General features: G+C 43.2%; 1 protein-coding gene and 1 pseudogene across 6 annotated transcripts in view; one reads left to right on the forward strand and one right to left on the reverse strand.

Moving 5' to 3' along the window:
* Positions 1-492: 492 nt before the first annotated feature.
* LOC119619883 (small nucleolar RNA U13) lies at positions 493-581 on the reverse strand (annotated as a pseudogene).
* Positions 582-5,385: 4,804 nt separating this feature from the next.
* The window catches only part of NVL (nuclear VCP like), a 104,672-nt gene continuing 89,458 nt past the window's right edge, over positions 5,386-20,599 (forward strand). For 4 of the 6 annotated variants that reach the window (XR_005236059.2, XM_007988337.3, XM_037985516.2 and 1 more), the window contains exons 1-4: positions 5,386-6,250; positions 10,280-10,353; positions 19,209-19,261; positions 19,348-19,447. Coding sequence is in view for 3 of the 6 variants with exons in the window: in XM_007988337.3 (XP_007986528.3) it covers positions 6,194-6,250; positions 10,280-10,353; positions 19,209-19,261; positions 19,348-19,447 (284 nt within the window). In the remaining 3 variants the exon portion in view is untranslated. Of the gene's footprint in view, positions 6,251-10,279; positions 10,354-19,208; positions 19,262-19,347; positions 19,448-20,599 lie in introns of those variants that run through there. The other 2 variants (XM_007988338.3, XM_007988340.3) reach the window with 2 other exon arrangements.

Raw genomic sequence — 20,599 nt, forward strand, 5'->3', positions numbered from 1 at the left:
AAATAAATAAATAAATGAATAAAATAACTGAGTTATACACTTAAAATGGATCCTTTTTATTATAGGTAAATTATACCTCAATAGTGTTTTTTAAAAAATGTTAATGATACCAGGTTCTTATTCAGGAATGTTTTGGTTCTTTTCTGTCATTTTCTCTTCTGCATCAATCTTAGACTCAACTTTTAAAATTCTTCCAAATACCTGTACTTGTTCAAATTAATGTTGGTTTTGAATGACAAAAAACCTGAAATAATGGTGGTTTAAACAACAAAGAAGCTTATTTTTCTCTGTTTCTGTTCCTAGGACAGGTCAACTTCTTTTCTGCTTAAAGTCTTGGCACACGTGATTCTCTCTTTACCTGAAACTCTTCCCACTCTCCTTGTACAATTGGCTCCTCCTATACTTAAAGTACTCCTGTCACGTTCTTAGAAAGACCTCCCTTGACCAGGGACTGAGGTGGTCTCCCTTTTTTATTTTCTTCTTTTTTTTCCATGTCAGACAGGTCATGAGCATGGAACAATGTTTGAGGGTAGCACTGTGCATGAACACGCATTCTTCACACTTAGGAACTACAAAAGGATTTCTTTATTTTCTTCCCTTTTTTTGAGACAGTTTTGCTCTCGTTGCCCAGGCTCAAGTGCAGTGGCACAATCTCGGCTCACTGCAATCTCCGCCTCCTGGGTTCAAGCAATTCTCCTGCCTCAAACTCCGGAGTAGCTGGGATTACAGGCATGCGCCAGCACCCCTGGCTAATACTGTATTTTTAGTAGAGATGGGGGTTTCTCCTTGTTGGTCAGGCTGGTCTCAAACTCCTAACCTCAGGTGATTCGCCCTCCTCGGCCTCCCAAAGTGCTGGGATTACAGGCATGAGCCACCGCACCTGGCCTTGTTATTTTCTATCACAGTACTCTGATTCACAATTTTCATTCATTTACCTAACAATTATTTACTAAAAACGTTCTATATGAAAGATTCAGGCTGGGAGCAATGACTCATGCCTGTAATCCCAGCAATTTGGGAGGTGGAGGTGGGTGGATCATCCATCTCTACTAAAAACACAAAAAAATTAGCCAGGCATGGTGGTGCATGCCTGTAATTCCAGCTACTTGGGAGGCTGAGGTAGGACAATCACTTGAATTGCTTGAAACCTGGGAGAATATTATTTTCATTCTATTCAAGATTAGGGACATAAATGAGGCAATCACCTCAAAGAATGATAAACCTGATTAGAAAACAGAATTGTTAGCCATTACCAAATAAAATAAATCAAATATATTTTTTTAATCTCAAAAAGCTCAAGGCCGGGCACAGTGGTCCATGACAGTAATCCCAGCAGTCTGGGAGGCTGAAGCGGGTGGATCACTTGAGGTCAGGAGTTTGAGACCAACCTGGCCAAGGTGATGAAACTCCACCTCTACCAAAAATTACAAAAGTTAGCTGGGTGTGGTGGCATGCACCTGTAGTTCCAGCTACTCAGGAGGTTGGGGTAGGAGAATCACTTAAACCAGGGAAGCGGCTGGGCGCAGTGGCTCACGCCTGTAATCCCAGCACTCTGGGAGGCCAAGGAGGGTGGATCATGAGGTCAGGAGTTCAAGACCAGCCTGGCCAAGATGCTGAAACCCCATCTCTACTAAAAATACAAAAAAATTAGCTGGGTGTGATGGTGGGCACCTGCAATCCCAGCTACTCGGGAGGCTGAAGCAGAGAATTGCTTGAACGTGGGAGGTGGAGGTTGCAGTGAGCTGAGATCGTGCCACTGTACTCCAGCCTGGGCAACAGAGCAAGACTGTGTCTCAAAAAAACAAAACAAAAACAAAAACAAAAATCAGGGGAGCAGAGGTTGCAGTGAGCTGAAATCATGCCACTGCACCCTAGCTTGGGCGACAGAGTGGGATGCTTTGTATTAGTCCATTTTCACACTGCTGATAAAGACACACCCGAGACTGGGTAATTTATAAAGAAAAAGAGGCTTAATGGACTCATAGTTCCTTGTTGCTGGGGAGGCCTCACAATCATGGTGGAAGATTAAAGGCACGTCTTACACGGTGGCAGACGAGACAGAATTAGAGCTAAGCGAAAGGGGAAACACCTTATAAAACCATCAGATCTCATGAGACTTATTCACTACCATGAGAACAGTATGGGGGAAACCGCCCCTATGATTCATTTACCTGCCACTGGGTCCTTCCCACAATTCATAAGAATTATGGAAGCTACAATTTAAGATGAGATTTGAGTGGCGACACAGCCAAACCATATAACCCTGTCTCAAAAAAGAAAAGAACAGAACAGAACAGAACTCAGTCTCCAGCTCCCAGCAAGAAGGCAGGCCTCATTTTTGCATCTCAGTAAGGATCCTCTGACATGCAAATTTCATATTTTTCTCCATGTTCCTACTACATATACAGTGGTCCTACATTGTCCAAACTGGAACCTTTTAGAGAGATAACAGGAAGACACTGAACATGTGAATGAAAAATGGCCAGACCGTATGCAAAAATAGAACTCTGACTCACAATCTGCAACAACCAGACCAGAAAACCAATCTATCATTTACAAATCAGACATGTAGGAAGTTAGATCACTATCACTAGGAAACAATCCAGGAACCCAGCAACAACCCCTGTAACAAATGGCCCCAGATGGCAAGAACTTTATTAAAAACTGATAGCTTTTTAAATTTTTGGACCTGCTGTCAACATAGGACCAAAAGAAAACCAACTGTGCATCCCAATCAAACACATAGGATGCTCTGCTAGTTCTAGTTACCCCACCTATAGCTTCCCTATGACAACAGTCTTCAGTTAGGGCACACCTGAAGCCTTCCCCTATTCCCCACTGTAAAGTTTTCCCACTCCTCTGTTTTTGAGGCTCTGACAAAACGCAAGTGATGGTGGCTGACTCCCTTGTTATAGCAAACTCTGAACAAATAGTCTTCACCTCTTCTCAAGTAGTCTTCAAATAGTCTTCATGTATTTCCACAAAGGGGATAGTAGTAATAATTTTGCTGAATCAACAGGCAAAAATCAGGACTGTCCTGAGCAAATCTGGACATAAATCACCCTAGTTATGAAGCACAATTAGACCAGAAGCTGTTTGCTAGTGAAATACTGTATGAGGTTTAGGAGAATGAAAGTGTGAAAGACAAAAGATAAAATACGCCACCACCACTAGGTGGGGTTACACCACTAAAGAATAGAGGATGTTTCCATTATAAAGGGAAGTGCTTGAAGTGTATATGCTCTTAGGTTACTGTTCAGTAATCTTTTTGGTTTTGATGCATGATACTGTAAATCCAAACATTGGAATCAATGTAAAATGGTCTTCAGGGCAATAATTGATGAACTAATTCCAACGGGAAATGAGCATATTATCATCTAGTATTAATTCACTTTCAATTATTGCCTTCTGCACCTGAAGCAGTAATGAGATGAACAACACATTCCCTGCCTTTAAGAAGGTGGCTGGGTGCCGTGGCTCACGCCTGTAATCCCAGCACTTTGAGAGGCCGAGGCAGGCGAATCACAAGGTCAGGAGTTCGAGACCAGCCTGGCCAATATGGTGAAACCCTGTCTTTACTAAAAATACAAAAATTAGCTGGGCATGGTGGCGTGCACCTGGAGTCCCAGCTACTTGGGAGGCTGAGGCAGAAGAACTGCTTGAACCTGGGAGGCCGAGGTTGCAGTGAGGCAAGATTATACCACTGCATTCTAGCCTGGCGACAGAGTGAGACGCCACCTCAAAAAAAAAAAAAAAAAAAAAAAAAGGAATAAGAAGGCAGCATTCTAGAGTACTTCAAGTTTACATATGAAGGGCTTGTCACATAAGTTGTAAGACCCAGTGCAAAACAAAAATAAGGGACAGCTTTTTCAGAAAGTATTTCAAGATGGCAACAGTAGAGCATTAAACCACCTGTGGGGCCCTTCTGAGGACAGGGCCGTGTGACTGCACAGGTCACACACCCATGAAGTCAACCCTAAGTATAGGATAGTATTCTATGACAAATTATAGACGAATAAACTATGTTGCCTAGTACACGTTGTGATGCTACTAGGCCTTTCAATGTGGTTATTTGTTTGTTTATTTGAGATGGAGTTTTGCTCTGGTTGCCCAGGCTGGAGTGCAATGGCGTGATCTCAGCTCGCTGCAACCTCTGCCTCCCAGGTTCAAGTGATTCTCCTGCCTCAGCCTCACAAGTAGCTAGAATTACAGGCATGTGCCACCACACCCAGATAATTTTGTATTTTTAAGTAGAGACAGGGGTTCACCACATTGGTCAGGCTGGTCTTGAACTCCTGACCTCAGGTGATCCACCTGCCTCTGCCTCCCAAAGTGCTGGGATTATAGGCATAAGCCACCATGGCCAGCCTCAGTGTGTTTTCATTCTATGTTGGACATTTGTTATGCAAAGAATTACATTTCATTTTAAAAATTACTAAGCATTGACTACATTTGTACATGCTATAGAGAATCTTTCCTAACATTTAATGTAATCAAGCATATAAATAACTAATCTAATTTTTAAAATGTTATAAAAAGTTACAGTTATAATTCTTCCACTTTTCCCCACAAGCCTAAAGTGCAGAGCAGAGACTGAAACTGGTAGGCACTCAATAAACACTTGTCAAATGAATGCAAGGAGGCTGGAAAGTCCCATACAAGGAGTTGCTGTTTGGTGAGGGCCTTCTTGCTGTGTCATCCCATGGCAAAAGGCAGAATGGCAAAAGAGCCAAATTTTACTTGCCTTAAAAGTGAAGGAAAGGCCAGGTGCAGTGGCTCATACCTGTAATTCCAGCACTTTAGTAGGAGGCCAAGGCAGGTGGATCACCTGAGGTCAGGAGTTCGAGATCAGCCTGGCCAACATGGCAAAATGCCATTTCTACTAAAAATACAAAAAATTAGCCTGGCATGGTGGCACACACCTGTAGTCCCAACTACTTAGGAGGCTAAGGTGTTAGAATCTCTTGAATCCAGGAGGCAAAGGTTGCAGTGAGCCGAGATTGTGCCACTGCACTCCAGCCTGGGCAACAGAGCAAGACTCCTTCTAAAAAAAAAAAGAAGAAAAGAAGGAAATTCTTTTTTTTTTTTTTTTAATTCTTTTTTTTGAGACGGAGTCTCACTCTGTCACCCAGGCTGGAGTGCAGTGGCCGGATCTCGGCTCGCAGCAAGCTCTGTCTCCCGGGTTCACGCCATTCTCCTGCCTTAGCCTCCCGAGTAGCTGGGACTACAGACGCCCGCCACCTCCCCGGCTAGTTTTTTGTATTTTTTAGTAGAGACGGGGTTTCACCGTGTTAGCCAGGATGGTCTTGATCTCCTGACCTCGTGATCCGCCCGTCTCGGCCTCCCAAAGTGCTGGGATTACAGGCTTGAGCCACCGCGCCCGGCCTTTTTTTTTTTTTTTTTTTTTTTTTTAGTGCTTGGTAACTGTCCCTTTGTGTCTCCCTAAGTGCAGGACAAACTTCTTGGGGCAAATACAAATGTTTGATAAAATTCTGGGCCAAGGAGTCTTGCACTGGATATATTCAACAAATTACCTGCCGATGATAACAGCGTAAGTAAAACGAGTCCTCAAAGTAACAAATGACTTAGTTATCCTCAGTTATAAGGATAAATCCGTCCTTCCTTTTCTTTTTCACCTAGCCCTTTTGTTGGGCCTCTAAAATGTAAGGTAACTACGTGGGAAAGCAAGCAGCAGCTGGTAGTGTGTTTTTACCCTGATTTTATCACTCCAAGTATCTACCGTCGCTGGCTTTGCGAAGACAAGCTTTGTATCAGAACGAGGTGCAGCTGGAACGCCTGACGAAAGCAAACCAACTTTCCCAGCCGACGCGTTGACGGCGTGTCCGCACGCTGCGCGGGGGTAGGAACTTCCTCCAGCCTGGTTCGCCCGGCGGGGAACCAATAAAGTTGAGCGCGTTCAAAGGGGTCCTAATCTTCCAGGAACCACTGGGCAGGCCTGCAAAATAAGGCCCCTAGAAACTCCCTGAGGTTTGCAAGTCTTCTCCCGCTCCTCTGAATTTCCGCCCCCCCTCATTCGCATTACTTTTATTCTGACGGAAACGGCGCGGGCTAGGCCCCAGGAGGGGCGCTTTTCAGGTGCAACTGGTCCGGCGATCGCGGTGGGCAACCCCTACGAGGCCCCCGGTTGACTGGGAGCTGGCGGTCCGAGCTGTGGCTTTGGAAGACCCAGACGATGAAGCCTAGACCCGCCCGGTTCGTGGATAATAAACTCAAGCAACGAGTCATCCAGGTGTGTATTCTGCACCGCTCGGTCTCGCCAAGGGCCCCGATCACTGCCCCAGGGTGCCATTCCCCTTTTTTTCGGGTGGCGTCCACGTGGAACTCAACTAGTCTTCTTTCCCCAGTCTGGGTCTGGGCGTGCGTCTGTTCCTCCTTCGTTGGTGGTGCCGGGGCCTTCCCTACCCACGTTGGTGCGGAGTCTCAGGAGAAACCGGGGACGGTGGGAGGGTGCAGCTTGGTGGGGCTGCGGAGGATGTCTGGTCGTCTTCAGCGCAGATCATTCAGTAGAGTGGAGTTAGCCTTTGAATTTTAACCTCTTTGACTTGTGAAGTTAGTACAGGAATGGTCTTCAAACGCTCGCATTGTAAGAGGTCCTTGAGAAGGGGTGGCATAAATAATACGTTAATTCTCAAGGAACTTACACACTAAAACGAGGTAACATGGTCTGGCAACAGTAACAGGCACTTTGCCTACGGTTTTCTCATTTTCATGACCATCAGTAAAAAGCAGTGTGTGGCAGATACCTTAGAATGTAAACAAGCAGTCTGAGGTAAAAGGAGGGAGAGAATTTTCTTCACTTAGGAATTGGTGAGCTACACATTCTCCTTGTTTTTCTTTCACTTCACCAGCCCCTAAACAATCTCATTTTCGGACCCATCTTTTCCTACCAACTTGTAAATGTTGGAAGTGCTCTGAGCCACTGTTCTCTTACCTTCCCTTCCTCCTCTTCCTCATACACCTTTCTTATCTATCCATACTTCCTATGTGGTCTCATTTAGTCTAATAACCTTTGAATAGTGTCTACATATTCTATTATCTATATATTTTTTTCATTTTATTTTTATTTTTCTGAGACACAGTCTCGCTCTGTTGCCCAGGCTAGAGTTCAGTGGCTGTTCATGGGCACAATCGTAGCTCACTGCACCCCCGGCCTCCCTGGCTCAAGCAATCCTCCCTCCTCAGCCTCCCCAGTAGCTGGGACTACAGGTGTGCACCACCACATCTGGCCAATTTGTTATTATTATTATTATTATCATTTGTAGAGACGGGGTTCCACTATGTTACTCTGGCTGGTCTCTAACTCCTGGGCTCAAACGATCAGGCCTCAGCCTCCGAAAGTGCTGGGATTACCGGTGCAAGCTGCTGTCCTGTCCTCTATATATTTATGACTGCTAAATTTGTATCTGCTGTCCAGATTTTATCTTGAAGTACAGATTGATATATCCAGCTGCCTAGTCAGCGTATCTCCAAATTAAAATGGCCAAGTGGAACTTGTGATTTTTTCTTCCTTCAAACCTGCCCTTTCTTAGTGTTCTGTATCTCGGTAAATGATACCACCGTTTGTCCAGTTGTTAAGGCCAAAAGCCTTAAGGATCATTCTGAGTCTTTCTTTCATTTCCTGTATACCATCCATCAACAGCGTGGTTTGCTTTACTTTCAAAATATATTCCAAGTACTTCTTACTGTCTTTCCCTATAACCATCTTAGTCCAAACCATCATCTCTACCTTATACTATTGCAATAGCCTCCTAACTGGTCTTTCTGATTCTGCTTTTACCTAAAGCCTATTCCCCACAGAACAGCCAGAGACATCTAATTTTTTTTTTTTTTTTTTGCTCACTGCAACCTCTGTCTCCTGGGTTTAAGCGATTCTTCTGCCTCAGCCTCCCAAGTAGGTGGGATTACAAGTGCATGCCATCATGCCTGGCTAATTTTTCTATTTTTAGTAGAGACCAGGTTTCACCATGTTGGCCAGGCTGGTCTTGAATTTCTGACCTCAGTTGATCTGCCCGCCTCAGCCTTCCAAGGTGCTGGGATTATAGGCGTGGCCAAGACATCCTTTTAAAGGGAAAAATTAGGCTAGGGGAGGGATAGCATTAGGAGAAATACCTAATGTAAATGACGGGTTGATGGGTGCAGGAAACCACCATGGCCCTTGTATACCTGTGTAACAAACCTGCATGTTCTGCACATGTATCCCAGAACTTAAAGTATAATTTAAAAAAAAAAAAAGGGAAAAATCAGAGCTTGCCATAGCCCTGCTCAAAACCTTTCAGTGGAATCACAGACATCTAGAGTAAAACCTAGTCAAAAAAGCCCTGCATATTCTGGCCTCTGTTGTCCTAGTTTACTTTTCATCTCCTGACCCAACCACACAGACCTTCTCAAACATGCCAAGCACAGGACCTTTGTTCTCGTTGTTCACTCATTCTGAATTACTCTTCCTCTGGATGTTCCCGCATCCCACAACTTGCTCCTTCACTTTATTCAAGTTTCTGAGCAGTGACTCCTAATTACTGGATCTAGTGGCCTCTTCTCTGTCCTCACACTTGACTGCTTTTCAACGTTTGACATTATCAGTTTTCCTCTGTAGCTTTCACTTTGGTTCATTATAAAAGTACAAATTGAATATCCCTTATTCTAAATGCTTAAGACCAAAAAATGTTTCAGATTGATTTTTTTCAGGGTTTGGAATGTTTGCGTATACGTAATGAGATATTTGGTTATGGGACCCAAGTTAAACATGAAGTTTACTTATGTTTCATACACACCTTATACACATGGCCTGAAGATAGTCTTACACAAGATTTTAAATAAATTTTCACTTAGCTATATATTTAATTTAATTTAATTTTAATTTTTTATTTTTGAGACTGGGTCTCACTCTGTCACCCAAGCTGGAATGCAGTGGTGTGAACAGTGCTCACTACCACCTCAAACTTGTGGGGTCAAGTGATTCTCCTACCTCAGCCTCCCGTGTAGCTGGGACCACAGGTATGCACCATCATGTCTGGCTAATTTTTAAATTTTTCATAGAGATGAGATCTTACCATCTTAGCCAGGCTGGTCTAGAACACCTGGACTCAAGCAATCCTCCCACTTTGACCTCTCAAAGTGCTGGGATTACAGGTGCAAGGCACCACGCTCAGGCTATTTTATTTATTTATTTATTTTTGAGACAAGGTCTCGTTCTGTTATCCAGGCTGGAGTGCAGTGGCCAGATCTCAGCTCACTGCAACCTCCGCCTCCCAGGTTTATGCCATTCTCCTGCCTCAGCCTCCCGAGTAGCTGGGACTACAGGCGCCCGCCACCTCGCCCGGCTAGTTTTTTGTATGTTTTTTAGTAGAGGCGGGGTTTCACCGGATTAGCCAGGATGGTCTCGATCTCCTGACCTCGTGATCCGCCCGTCTCGGCCCACCCAACCAATTTTTAAATTTTTTTGTAGAGATGAGGTCAAACTTTGTTGCCCAGGGTGGTCTCGAACTCCTGAGCTCCCAAAGTGTTGGGATTGCAGGTATGAGCCACCATGCCCAGCCAAAAGGTGATTTAATATTGAAACTAGGGGCCAGTCGCGGTGGCTCAAGCCTGTAATCCCAGCACTTTGGGAGGCCGAGACGGGTGGATCACGAGGTCAGGAGATCGAGACCATCCTGGCTAACACGCTGAAACCCCGTCTCTACTAAAAAATACAAAAAACTAGCCGGGCAAGGTGGTGGGCGCATGTAGTCCCAGCTACTCAGGAGGCTGAGGCCGGAGAATGGCGTGAACCCGGGAGGCAGAGCTTGCAGTGAGCTGAGATCCGGCCACTGCACTCCAGCCTGGACGACAGAGCCAGACTCCGTCTCAAAAAAAAAAAAAAATTGAAACTAAATTGCCTCAAGCTAGTAGTTCTGCAGTATCTGGCAGATGTCAAATATCACTGTGTTCCTTGAAGTTTAAAATATCCCCTGCTGCCCTTATGAGTTTATTGCAGTGTTCTAGGGTGTTTGGAAACCTAGGATATTAGTAAGTAAGCCATCACTTACTGCCTTGTAACTATGCTTGTAATAATATTGTGTTATAGTGATTAATAATGTTAATTAAATTTTCTGATTTCAGACTTGACAATTATTGGTTACTTTTATTTATGTTTCTGGTATGCTTTATTAATGAAGAGTTTATCTTAAAGTATAATATGTTCAGATAGCTCAATCTGTTGATTAAAATCACTGAGTTTGAAATATTGAGTGTTTTATATTTGTTATATTTTCTGTTTTAGTACCTTACCGGTAACAAATGTGGCAAATATGTGGACATTGGAGTCTTAGCATCTGATTTACAAAGAATGTACAGGTATATAAATAGTTTCCAGATCCTTAAATTTTTATTTCCCCTTTACCATTTTGAAAGTTTATATCCTGCTTAAATTTCTAGTTGATATCAATAGCTGCTGGCATTAGTTCACCAATCCATAATCTTGGAACTCAATTTGGTTATGCATACATTTGTCAAATACCTATTATGTGCGTAAGATGTCTTTTGTACTGTGGGAAGTGGTCGCTGCTTATCTTTTAGTACCTCACAGTCTGGTCAAGAGATAGAGATGTTATTATATCACTTCCTTTCCTGCTTCATTAGAAAATTAAAACCAGGCCAGGCATAATGGCTCATGCCTGTAATCTCAGCACTTTGGGAGGCTGAGGTGGGAGGATGGCTTAAGCCCAGGAGTTTGAGACCAGCCTGGGCAACATGGTGAAACTCCATCTGTACAAAAAATATACAAAAATTTGCCAGGCTTGGTGGCATGCACCTGTGGTCCCACCTACTTGGGAGACTGAGGTGGGAGAATCACTTGAGCCCAGGAGGTCAAGGCTGTAGTGAGTTGTGGTCATGCCACTGCACTCTAACCTCAGTGACAGAATGAGATCCTCTCCCAAAAAAGAAAGAAAGAAAATTAAAACCATCACCAGCAGGTATGATCTCTCTGAGTTTTCTGACTCCTTTTTTTTTTTTTTTTTTTTTTTTTTTTGAGACGGATTTTCGCTCTTGTTGCCCAGGCTGGAGTGCAATGGTGCAACCTCAGCTAACCACAACCTCTGCTTCCCAGGTTCAAGCAATTCTCCTGCCTCAGCCTCCCAAGTAGCTGGGATTACAGGCATGTGCCATCACACCTGGGTGATTTTGTATTTTTAGTAGAAACAGGGTTTCACCAGGTTGGCCAGGCTGGTCTCAAACTCCTGACCTCAGGTGACCTGCCCGCCTTGGCCTACCAAGGTGCTGGGATTACAGGCGTGAGCCATGGCACCTGGCCTCTTTTTTTTTTAAATACAATTTTTAGTTTTATTTTGTGGAGATAGGACCTTCTGTATTTGCCCAGGTTGGTCTTGAACACCTGACCTGGAGTGATCCTTCCACGTTGGCCTCTCTAAGTGCTAGGATGATAGACTTGAGCCAGCATGCCCAGCCAGCTTCCTGAGTTTGTTTGTTTGTTTGTTTGTTTTTGGTCTTGCTCTGTTGTCCAGGCTGGAGTGCAGTGGATCTCAGCTCACTGCAAGCTCCGCTTCCTGGGTTCAAGTGATTCTCCTGCCTCGGCCTCCTGAATAGCTGGGATTACAGGCATGCGCTAACCACACCCACCTAATTTTTGTATTTTTAATAGAGATGGGGTTTCACCATGTTGGCCAGGCTGGTCTTGAACTCCTGACCTCAGGTGATCCTCCTGCCTCGTCCTCCCAAAGTGCTAGGGTTATAGGGGTGAGCCACCCCACCTGGCCAAGAATACCTTAATTATTTCTAAAGGCCCTATCCCCAAATATAGTCACATTCTGAGGTACTAGAGTTTAGGACCTCAACGTAAGAATTTAAGGGAAACACAATTCAGCTTATTGGACTCTGTGCTGTGGCTCCCAAAATTCACGTCCTCATATGCAGATACATTATTCCATTCCACAAGCCCCAAAAGTCTTAACTCATTTTAGCATCAACTCTTAAGTCCAAACTCTTATCTAAGTATCCTCTAAATCAGGCCAGATGCAAGGACTCACCCCAATAATCCCAGCATTTTGAGAGGCCAATGGCTTAAGGCCATAGAGTTCAAGACCAGCCTGGGGAACACAGTGAGACTCCGTCTTTACAAAATAAAAATAGAAGGCCGGGCACGGTGGCTCAAGCCTGTAATCTCAGCACTTTGGGAGGCCGAGACGGGCGGATCATGAGGTCAGGAGATCGAGACCATCCTGGCTAACACGGTGAAACCCGTCTCTACTAAAAAATACAAAAAAAACTAGCCAGGTGAGGTGGCGGGCACCTGTTACTCGGGAGGCTGAGGCAGGAGAATGGCGTGAACCTGGGAGGCGGAGCTTGCAGTGAGCTGAGATCTGGCCACTGTACTCCAGCCTGGGCGGCAGAGCGAGACTCGGTCTCAAAAAAAAAAAAAAAAGAAAAATAGAAATAATTAGCTGGGCATGGTGGCATGAACCTGTATTCCTTGCTGTTCGGGAGGCTGAGATGAGAGGATCGCTTGAGCCCAAGAGTTCAAGGTTGCAGTGAGCTATGATTGCACCAGTGCACTCCAGCTGGGTAACAGAGCAAGACCCTGTCTCTAAATATAAAATAAATAAATAAAAATAATGTTATATAAATTAATTGGTAATGGCTGAGATTCAAGGTATGATTTATCCTGGGGCAAAATTCCTCTTCATCTATTAACCTGTGAAACCAGACAAGTTATCTGCTTCCAAAATACAGGCATGTCCTATATAACAATGTTTCAGTCAAATGATGGACCTCATGTATGATGGTGATACCGTAAGACTGTTACATCATATTTGTACTGTACCTTTTCTGTGTTTAGATGTGTTTAAATACACAATATCATTGTTTTACAGTTGCCTATAGTATTTAGTGCAATAATACGCTGTATAGGTTTGTAGGCAGAGTAGGCTATACCATGTAGTCTAGGTGTGTAATAGGCTAGCCCATCTAGGTTTGTGTAAGTACACTCTTACTTATTTTTGTTTTCATACAATGAGAATGCCTAATGATAAACTTCTCAGAATGTGTCTCCATTGTTTAGTGACGCACGATTGTACAATGGCAGGACAGGCATAGGTGTAGGTTAGACATTCCTATTCTAAAAGAGAGCAATTGGAAAAAAAGAAAGGGTCATGGGTCCTAAGCAAGTCCAAAACCAAGCAGGGCAAATGTCATTAGATTTTCAGGCTTTAGAGTAATCCTCTTTGGCTTGATGCCCTGCCCTGTGGGCTCAGTAGGGTGGTGATCCTGCCCTGTTACCTAGGAGGAGACAGCCCCACCTGCCACACCTGTGCCCTCTGGGCCTGTGTTAGCAGTGGCAGCCCTGCCTTCTTTTGAGCCTCCTTAAGGGTCATTCTTCCCTTTTCTTGAAGGATAACTTGTGTTCACAGCTGGATAGTTTTATTAGCCCTTTCCTATAGATTCCTGAAAGTCCAACAGCCTTCCTTAATTTTGTCCCCATCTCTGTCCCTTCAGTCCAAGCTGGCAGTGTTTCTGTTGCTTTAACCCCATCTCTATTCCTGGCTTCTGCTGAGATGGCTGACTGAATCCATAAGTCATATGCTGGTAATCGCTTTAGCAAATTGTTGTCCCCCCACACTCTTGATGTCCTCTTTAGATTATGCTTTTTCGGCCGGGCGCGGTGGCTCAAGCCTGTAATCCCAGCACTTTGGGAGGCCGAGGCGGGCGGATCACGAGGTCAGGAGATCGAGACCATCCTGGCTAACAGGGTGAAACCCCGTCTCTACTAAAAAATACAAAAAACTAGCCAGGCGAGGTGGCGGGCGCCTGTAGTCCCAGCTACTCGGGAGGCTGAGGCAGGAGAATGGTGTGAACCCGGGAGGCGGAGCTTGCAGTGAGCTGAGATCCAGCCACTGCACTCCAGCCTGGGCGACAGAGCGAGACTCCGTCTCAAAAAAAAAAAAAAAAAAAAAAAGATTATGCTTTTTCATTTTTTACAATGTGGATAAACTGAGAATTTTCTAATCTTCAGGTTCTGGTTTCCTTTTTGTTGAGCAATTCCTTCTTTATCTCTCTTTATACTGTAAAATTTCACTATAAGCAGCAAGGAGAAATCAGGCCACACTTCAGCACTTTGCTTGGAAATCTGAGTGAAATATCCAGATTCATCACTTACAAGTTCTACTTTTAAAACAGTAAAACACAAGTCCTCTGCCACTTCATAACATGGACTGTCTTTCTTCCAATTTCCAATAACATGCTTCTCATTTCTGTCCGAGACCTCACCAGAAGCATCTTTAACATTCAAATTTCTACTAGCATTCTCTCTCTCTATGTAACTATAGAACCTTCCTGTACAACTCTTCTCTTGTTTTTCTGAGCTCTTACTAGAATTGCCTTCAGTGTCCTTTTTTTTTTTTTTTTTTTTTTTTTTTGAGATGAAGTCTCACTCTGTCACCCAGGCCGGAGTGCAGTGGCGCAGTCTCAGGTCACTGCAACCTCTGCCTCCCGGGTTCAAGCAATTTTCCTGCCTCAGCCTCCCAAGTAGCTGGGACTATGGGTGCACATCGCCATACCTGGCTAATTTTTTGTATTTTAGTAGAGACAGAGTTTCACCGTGTTGCCAAGGCTGGTCTTAAACTCCTGAGCTCAGGCAATTTGCCCACTTCAGCCTCCCGACATGCTAGGATTACAGGCGTGAGCCACCACGCCCTGCAGTGTTCGTATTTCTAACAGCAGTCCCTTCAGAGCCATCTAGGTTTCTTCTAACATGTACCTCAAAGCTCTCTGGCCTCTATTACCTAGTTCCAAAACCATTTCTACATTTTAAGGTATTTGTCACAGTAGCACTATACTAACCAGTACCAAACTCTGTATTAGAAAGGAAGAAAAGAAGAGAAACTAAGAAGGCTTTTAAAAACAATAGTGTACCTCACTTTGGCTACCACCCAGTAGTATTTTTCCTTCTCTTTATCAGAATTTATTTAACGAGTGGTCTAAGGCCAAGGCGCAGTGGCTCACACCTATAATTTCAGCACTTAGAGAGGCTAACACAGGAGGATTGCTTGAGGCCAGGAGTTTGAGACCAGCCTGGGCAACATAGCAAGAATCTATCTCTACAAAAAAAATTAAAAATTAGCGTGGCATGGTGGCATGCAGCTGTAGTCAGTCCTAGCTACTCGGGAAGTTGAGGCAGGAGGATCCCTTGAGGCCAGGAATTCAAGGCTGCAGTGAGCTACGATCGCACCACTGCACTGAAGCGTGGGTGACAGAGCAAGACCCTGTCTTTTAAAAAATAAAAATAAAGACTCAGCTAAGATTGTTTATATCCCCACCACTCACTCCATTGAAATCTATGAACTGTGTTTTGTTGGTAACCTTTTTTCTTAGTTGATGGTATGACTGTTACTCAGCCAGTCACCCAGGTTAATCTATCTGTTGTCTACTTCCTTCTACCTAGCCTTGAATCCCCCTGCCATGTCTATAATAAGTCACCAAGAAGCCTTGCTGTTGTCACTTAAATAGTTCATGATGCCTCTTCTCTCTTTTCCTTACCATTACTAGCCTAATCCAGAGCCTCATTATTTCTTGTCTAGACTACAAGACTTGTTTTTTTTGTTTTTTTTTTTTTGAGATGGACTCTCACTCTGTCACCTAGGCTGGACTGCAGCAGCACAATCTCGGCTCACTGCAACCTCCACCTCCTGGGTTGAAGTGACTCTCCTGCCTCAGCCTCCCGAGTAGCCAGGACTACAGGTCCATGCCACCATACCCAGCTAATTTTTGTATTTTTAGTAGAGATAGGGTTTCGCCATGCTGGCCAGGCTGGTCTTGAATTCCTGACCTCAAGTGATCCTCCCACCTTGACCTCCCAGTGTGTTGGGATTATAGGCATGAGCCACTGCGCCTGGCCTGTTTCAGCTTTTAAACATTCTTCCTACATCTATCTGCCATCTTCTCTTATCCAGGTGTTGGCAAACTATGGCCCTCAAACCGGTTCCTGCCTGCCACCTTGTTTTGTATGGCCCATGAGCTAAGAATCATTTTTACATCTTTCTTTCTCTCTTTATTTTAATTTTTAATTAATTATTATTATTATTATTGGAGACACAGTCTCGCACTGTCACCCAGGTTGGAGTGCAGTGGCGCAATCTCGGCTCACTGCAGCTTCAGCCCCCTGGGCTCAAGTGATCCTCCCGCCTCAGCCCCCAGATAGCTGGCACGAAGCACATGCCACCATGCCCTGCTAATTTTTTGTATTTTTTGTAGGGACAGGGTTTTGCAATGTTGCCCAGGCTGGCCTTGAACTCTTGAGCTCAAGTGATCCTCCCGCCTCAGCCTCCCAAAGTGCTAGGATTCCAGGCATGAGCCACCGCGCCAGGCCCCAAGTTGCCTTTTTAAATGGTCATGATTTAGTACAATATTTGCCTCTTCTAAAACTTTGTGTTTTGATGTAATTTCACATTTAAGAAAAGCTGATCCAGACCAGCTTAGACAACATAGTGAGACCCCCATCTCTACAAAAATGATCAAAAAATTAACTAGGTGTGCTGGCATGTGTCTGTTGTCGTACCTACTCAGGAGGCTGGGGTGGGAGGATTGCTTGACACCAGGAGGTCGAGGTTGTGGCACACTCTGATTGCACAACTACACTCCAGCCTGACTGAGAGAATGAGACCCTGTCTCAAAAACATAAAGAATTTTTTTTTTTTTTTTTTTTTGAGATGGAGTCTCACTCTGTCACCCAGGCTGGAGTGTGGTGGTGTGATCTCGGCTCACTGCAACCTTCACCTCCTGGGCTCAAGCGATACTCCTGCCTCAGCTCCCAAGTAGCTGGGATTATAGGCACCCACTACCATGCCTGGCTAGTTTTTGTATTTTTAGTAGACATTGGAGTTTTACAATGTTGGCCAGGCTGGTTTTGAACTCCTGATCACAAATGATCCACCCACTTTGGCCTCCCAAAGTACTGGGATTACAGGTGTGAGCCACTGCGCCGGCAAGAATTTTTATAAAGAGGAAAATGGAAAGAATAGAACAAAGAACACCCATATACTCTACCTAGAATATCCCTTTATCCATGCATACTATGTATTCCTTAAGGACAAAGGCTTTTATTATATAACCACAGTTTATTTATTAAAACCAGAAAATGTAATCTTGATTCAATAATGTTATCAAATCCACCATTCATATTCAGAGTTTGCCTATCTCAGTAATGTTCTTTGTAGCTGTTATTTTATGGGAATTTTTTTTCCAGAACTGAAATCCAACCCCTAAATTATGCTTGTTTTGCTTTTTAGTTTCCTTTAATCTGCAACAGTTCCTCAACCTTTTTTTGTTTTTCATGATCTCTACATTTTTGAAGATTTCTGGTAGTCACTATATTAGAATATCCCTCAATTTGAATTTTTCTGCTGTTTCCACATGGTTGAAATCAGGTTATATGTTTTTGGAAGGAAAACCAAAGAAGCAATTTGACTTCAAAAGGCACAGAATATCTGTGTGGGGTGTTATTCGGTAATGTTAGTTTTGATCAATCCACTGTAAATTAATTTGAAATTAATAAATAATTTATAAGAAGATATTTTCAGATTATATAAATATCCTGTACTCATCATACTTTCACCCATATTTTTAGCAGATGGTCTTGCTAAAAATATTTAACTTGAATTTAATAATGAGGAGACATAAATTCAGATTGTGGGACATTTTATAAATTAGCTGGCCTGGATCCTTCAAAAATGTCAGTGTTATATGCACAAAGGTTACAAGTTAAAAAAGTTCAAAGAGACACAACGACCAAGTAAATGCATGAACCTTGACTAGACACTGGGTCAAAGAAAAACAACTATAAAGACCATTTTTTGGGAATAATTTGAGAAATTTTAATATGGACTGTATATTAGATAATTTACCAATATTAAATTTCTTATTTGTGCTAACTGTATTGTGGCTGTGCAGTTATCCTTTTTTTTTTGTTTTTTGAGATGGAGTCTCGCTCTGTTGCCCAGACTGGAGTGCAGTGGTACAATCTCGGCTCACTGCAACCTCCACCTCCCGGGTTCACGGGATTCTCCTGCCTCAGTCTCCCGAGCAGCTGGGACCACAGGTGTGTGCCACCACACCCAGCTGATTTTTTTTTTGTTTTGAGACAGAGTCTCACTCTGTCACCCAGACTGGATTGCAGTGGCGTAATCTCGGTTCACTGCAAGCTCTGCCTCCCGGGTTCACGCATTCTCTTGCTTCAGGCTCCCGAGTAGCTGGGACTACAGGTGCCTGCCACCACACCTGGCTAATTTTTTTTTTTTTTTTTTTGTATTTTTAGAAGAGACGGGGTTTCACCATGTTAGCCAGGATGATCTCGATCTCCTGACCTTGTGATCCACCCACCTCGGCCTCCTGAAGTTTTGGAATTACAGGCGTGAACCACGGTGCCTGGCTGCAGATATTCTTTTTTACAGAGATACATGCTGAGAATTTTTGAGATGAAGGGTCTGTAACTTAGTTTCTTCTTATTAGTTTTTTAATTTATTATTTTTTTTTGAGATGAGATCTTGCTCTGTTGGCCAAGCCAAGTGCATTGGTGCAATCATGGCTCACGGCAGCCTTCACCTCCCAGACTCAAGCTGTCCTCCCACCTCAGCCTCCCAAGTAGCTGGGACTACAGCCATGTACTACCATACCTGGCTAATTTTTTTATATTTTGTAGGGACAGGGTTTCCCTATGTTGGCAGGGATGGTCTCAAACTCCTGGGCTCAAGTGATTCTCCCACCTCGGCCTCCCACAGTGCTGGGATTACAGGCATGAGCCACTGTGCCTGGCCTAGAACTTATTTTCAAATGGTTCTGCCCTACCCCTCCAAAAGAAATCTCTGTATACAGACAGAAGTAAAGTAAATGTGGCAGCTTGAGAATACTATAGGTAAAGAATATATGAGTGTTGATTACATTATTTCTTTAATATTTTTAGTAAGTTTGAAATTTTCAAAATATTTGAAGCAAAGAAGGTTAGTTAAAAAAAGGGAAAAAATGGAGAAGGGTCACAATAGTAAATATATAAACTTAGAAGTTTGAAAATAAGTTTATGGCAAGTGTCTATACTGTAACATAATGAAATATTCATGCAAATTTATTTGATCCATGTAGATTGAACTTAATGGAAAAATACTGGTGGAAACTACTATGCTAAACTTCATGTTTTCTTTTTTCAGTATAGACTATGGTCGAAGAAAAAGAAATGCTTTTAGGATTCAGGTAGAAAAAGGTGAGTCTTTTATTGTTAGAGCTAAATTATTGATAAAGTTATATAAACAATTGTTTGAGCTCATAGCATTTTTCTTTTTGTTTCAGTATTTAGCATAATTAGTAGTGAGAAGGAACTTAAGAATTTAACAGAATTAGAAGATGAACATTTAGCAAAAAGAGCAAGACAAGGTGAAGAGGACAATGAGTAAGTATACAAAATGCAGCATTTTTTTAAACCATGAACCTTGTCACGTTACATTCCTGCTTGTAAAACTTTCAATGGCTCTTCCTTGCCAACAAAGCCCTGCGTAGTATTTACCTAACCTCTTCAGCCATATTGAATGTTCTTTATTCCCCAAAGAGATCAGATTCTGTGTGGCTGTGGTTTTGTTGAGTTAGAGCATCATTTCCCTTTCACAAACTCCCACTCAGCCCTCAAGAATCAATTGAAATGTTACTGCCTTTATTAGGCCTAAGACCCCTTTTTAAATGTTTCCTTAGCTTCTAGTTACAGATATTTGTTATAATCCTTATGATATCATATGTCATTGAAATTATTTGCTTACTTGTTTGCATTACCAACAGTACTGTCTCATTACCTTCTTCTTCTGCCCTAACACAACATCAGATATATAAAAAGATGCCAATTAATTTTGTTTAAGAAATAGTATTGAGAGTTTTAAAAATATCTTTATTGAGGTATAATTGACATCAGTAAGCTCTACTTTATTTATTTTTTTTTTTTTTGAGATTAAGTCTCACTCTGTCACCCAGGCTGGAGTGCAGTGGCAAGATCTCGGCTCACTGCAACCTCCGCCTCCTGGATTCAAGTGATTCTCCTGCCTTAACCTCCCAAGTAGCTGGGGTTACAGTCATGTGCCACCACACCCGGCTACTTTTTTATATTTTTGGTAGAGACGGGGTTTCACCATGTTGGCCAGGCTGGTCTCAAACTCCTGACATCTAGTGATCCACCCACCTCGGCCTCCCAAAGTGCTGGGATTACAGGCGTGAGCCATTGCGCCCACCCGGCCAAGCTCTACGTTTTTAAAGTGTACAGTTTGTTAACTTTTGACGTAGGTATATACTCATTGAACTATCACCATAAGTAAGATACTGAACCTTTCCATAAATATCAAAAGTCTTCTTGTTCCCCTTTGCAATTCATTTCTCCCTCCACCCCTGTTTCTAGGCAAACTTTTTTGTTTTTGTTTTTGTTTTTTTTTTGAAGTAGTGTTTTACTCTGTCACCCAGGCTGGAGTTCGATCACAGCTCATTGCAGCCTTGACTTCCCAGGTTACTTGATTCTTCTACTTCAGCCTCCGAAGTAGCTGTAGGCACATGCTACCACACCTAG

This window comes from Chlorocebus sabaeus, chromosome 25 (assembly GCF_047675955.1).
Source record: "Chlorocebus sabaeus isolate Y175 chromosome 25, mChlSab1.0.hap1, whole genome shotgun sequence".
In the NCBI taxonomy this organism is placed as follows: domain Eukaryota; kingdom Metazoa; phylum Chordata; class Mammalia; order Primates; family Cercopithecidae; genus Chlorocebus; species Chlorocebus sabaeus.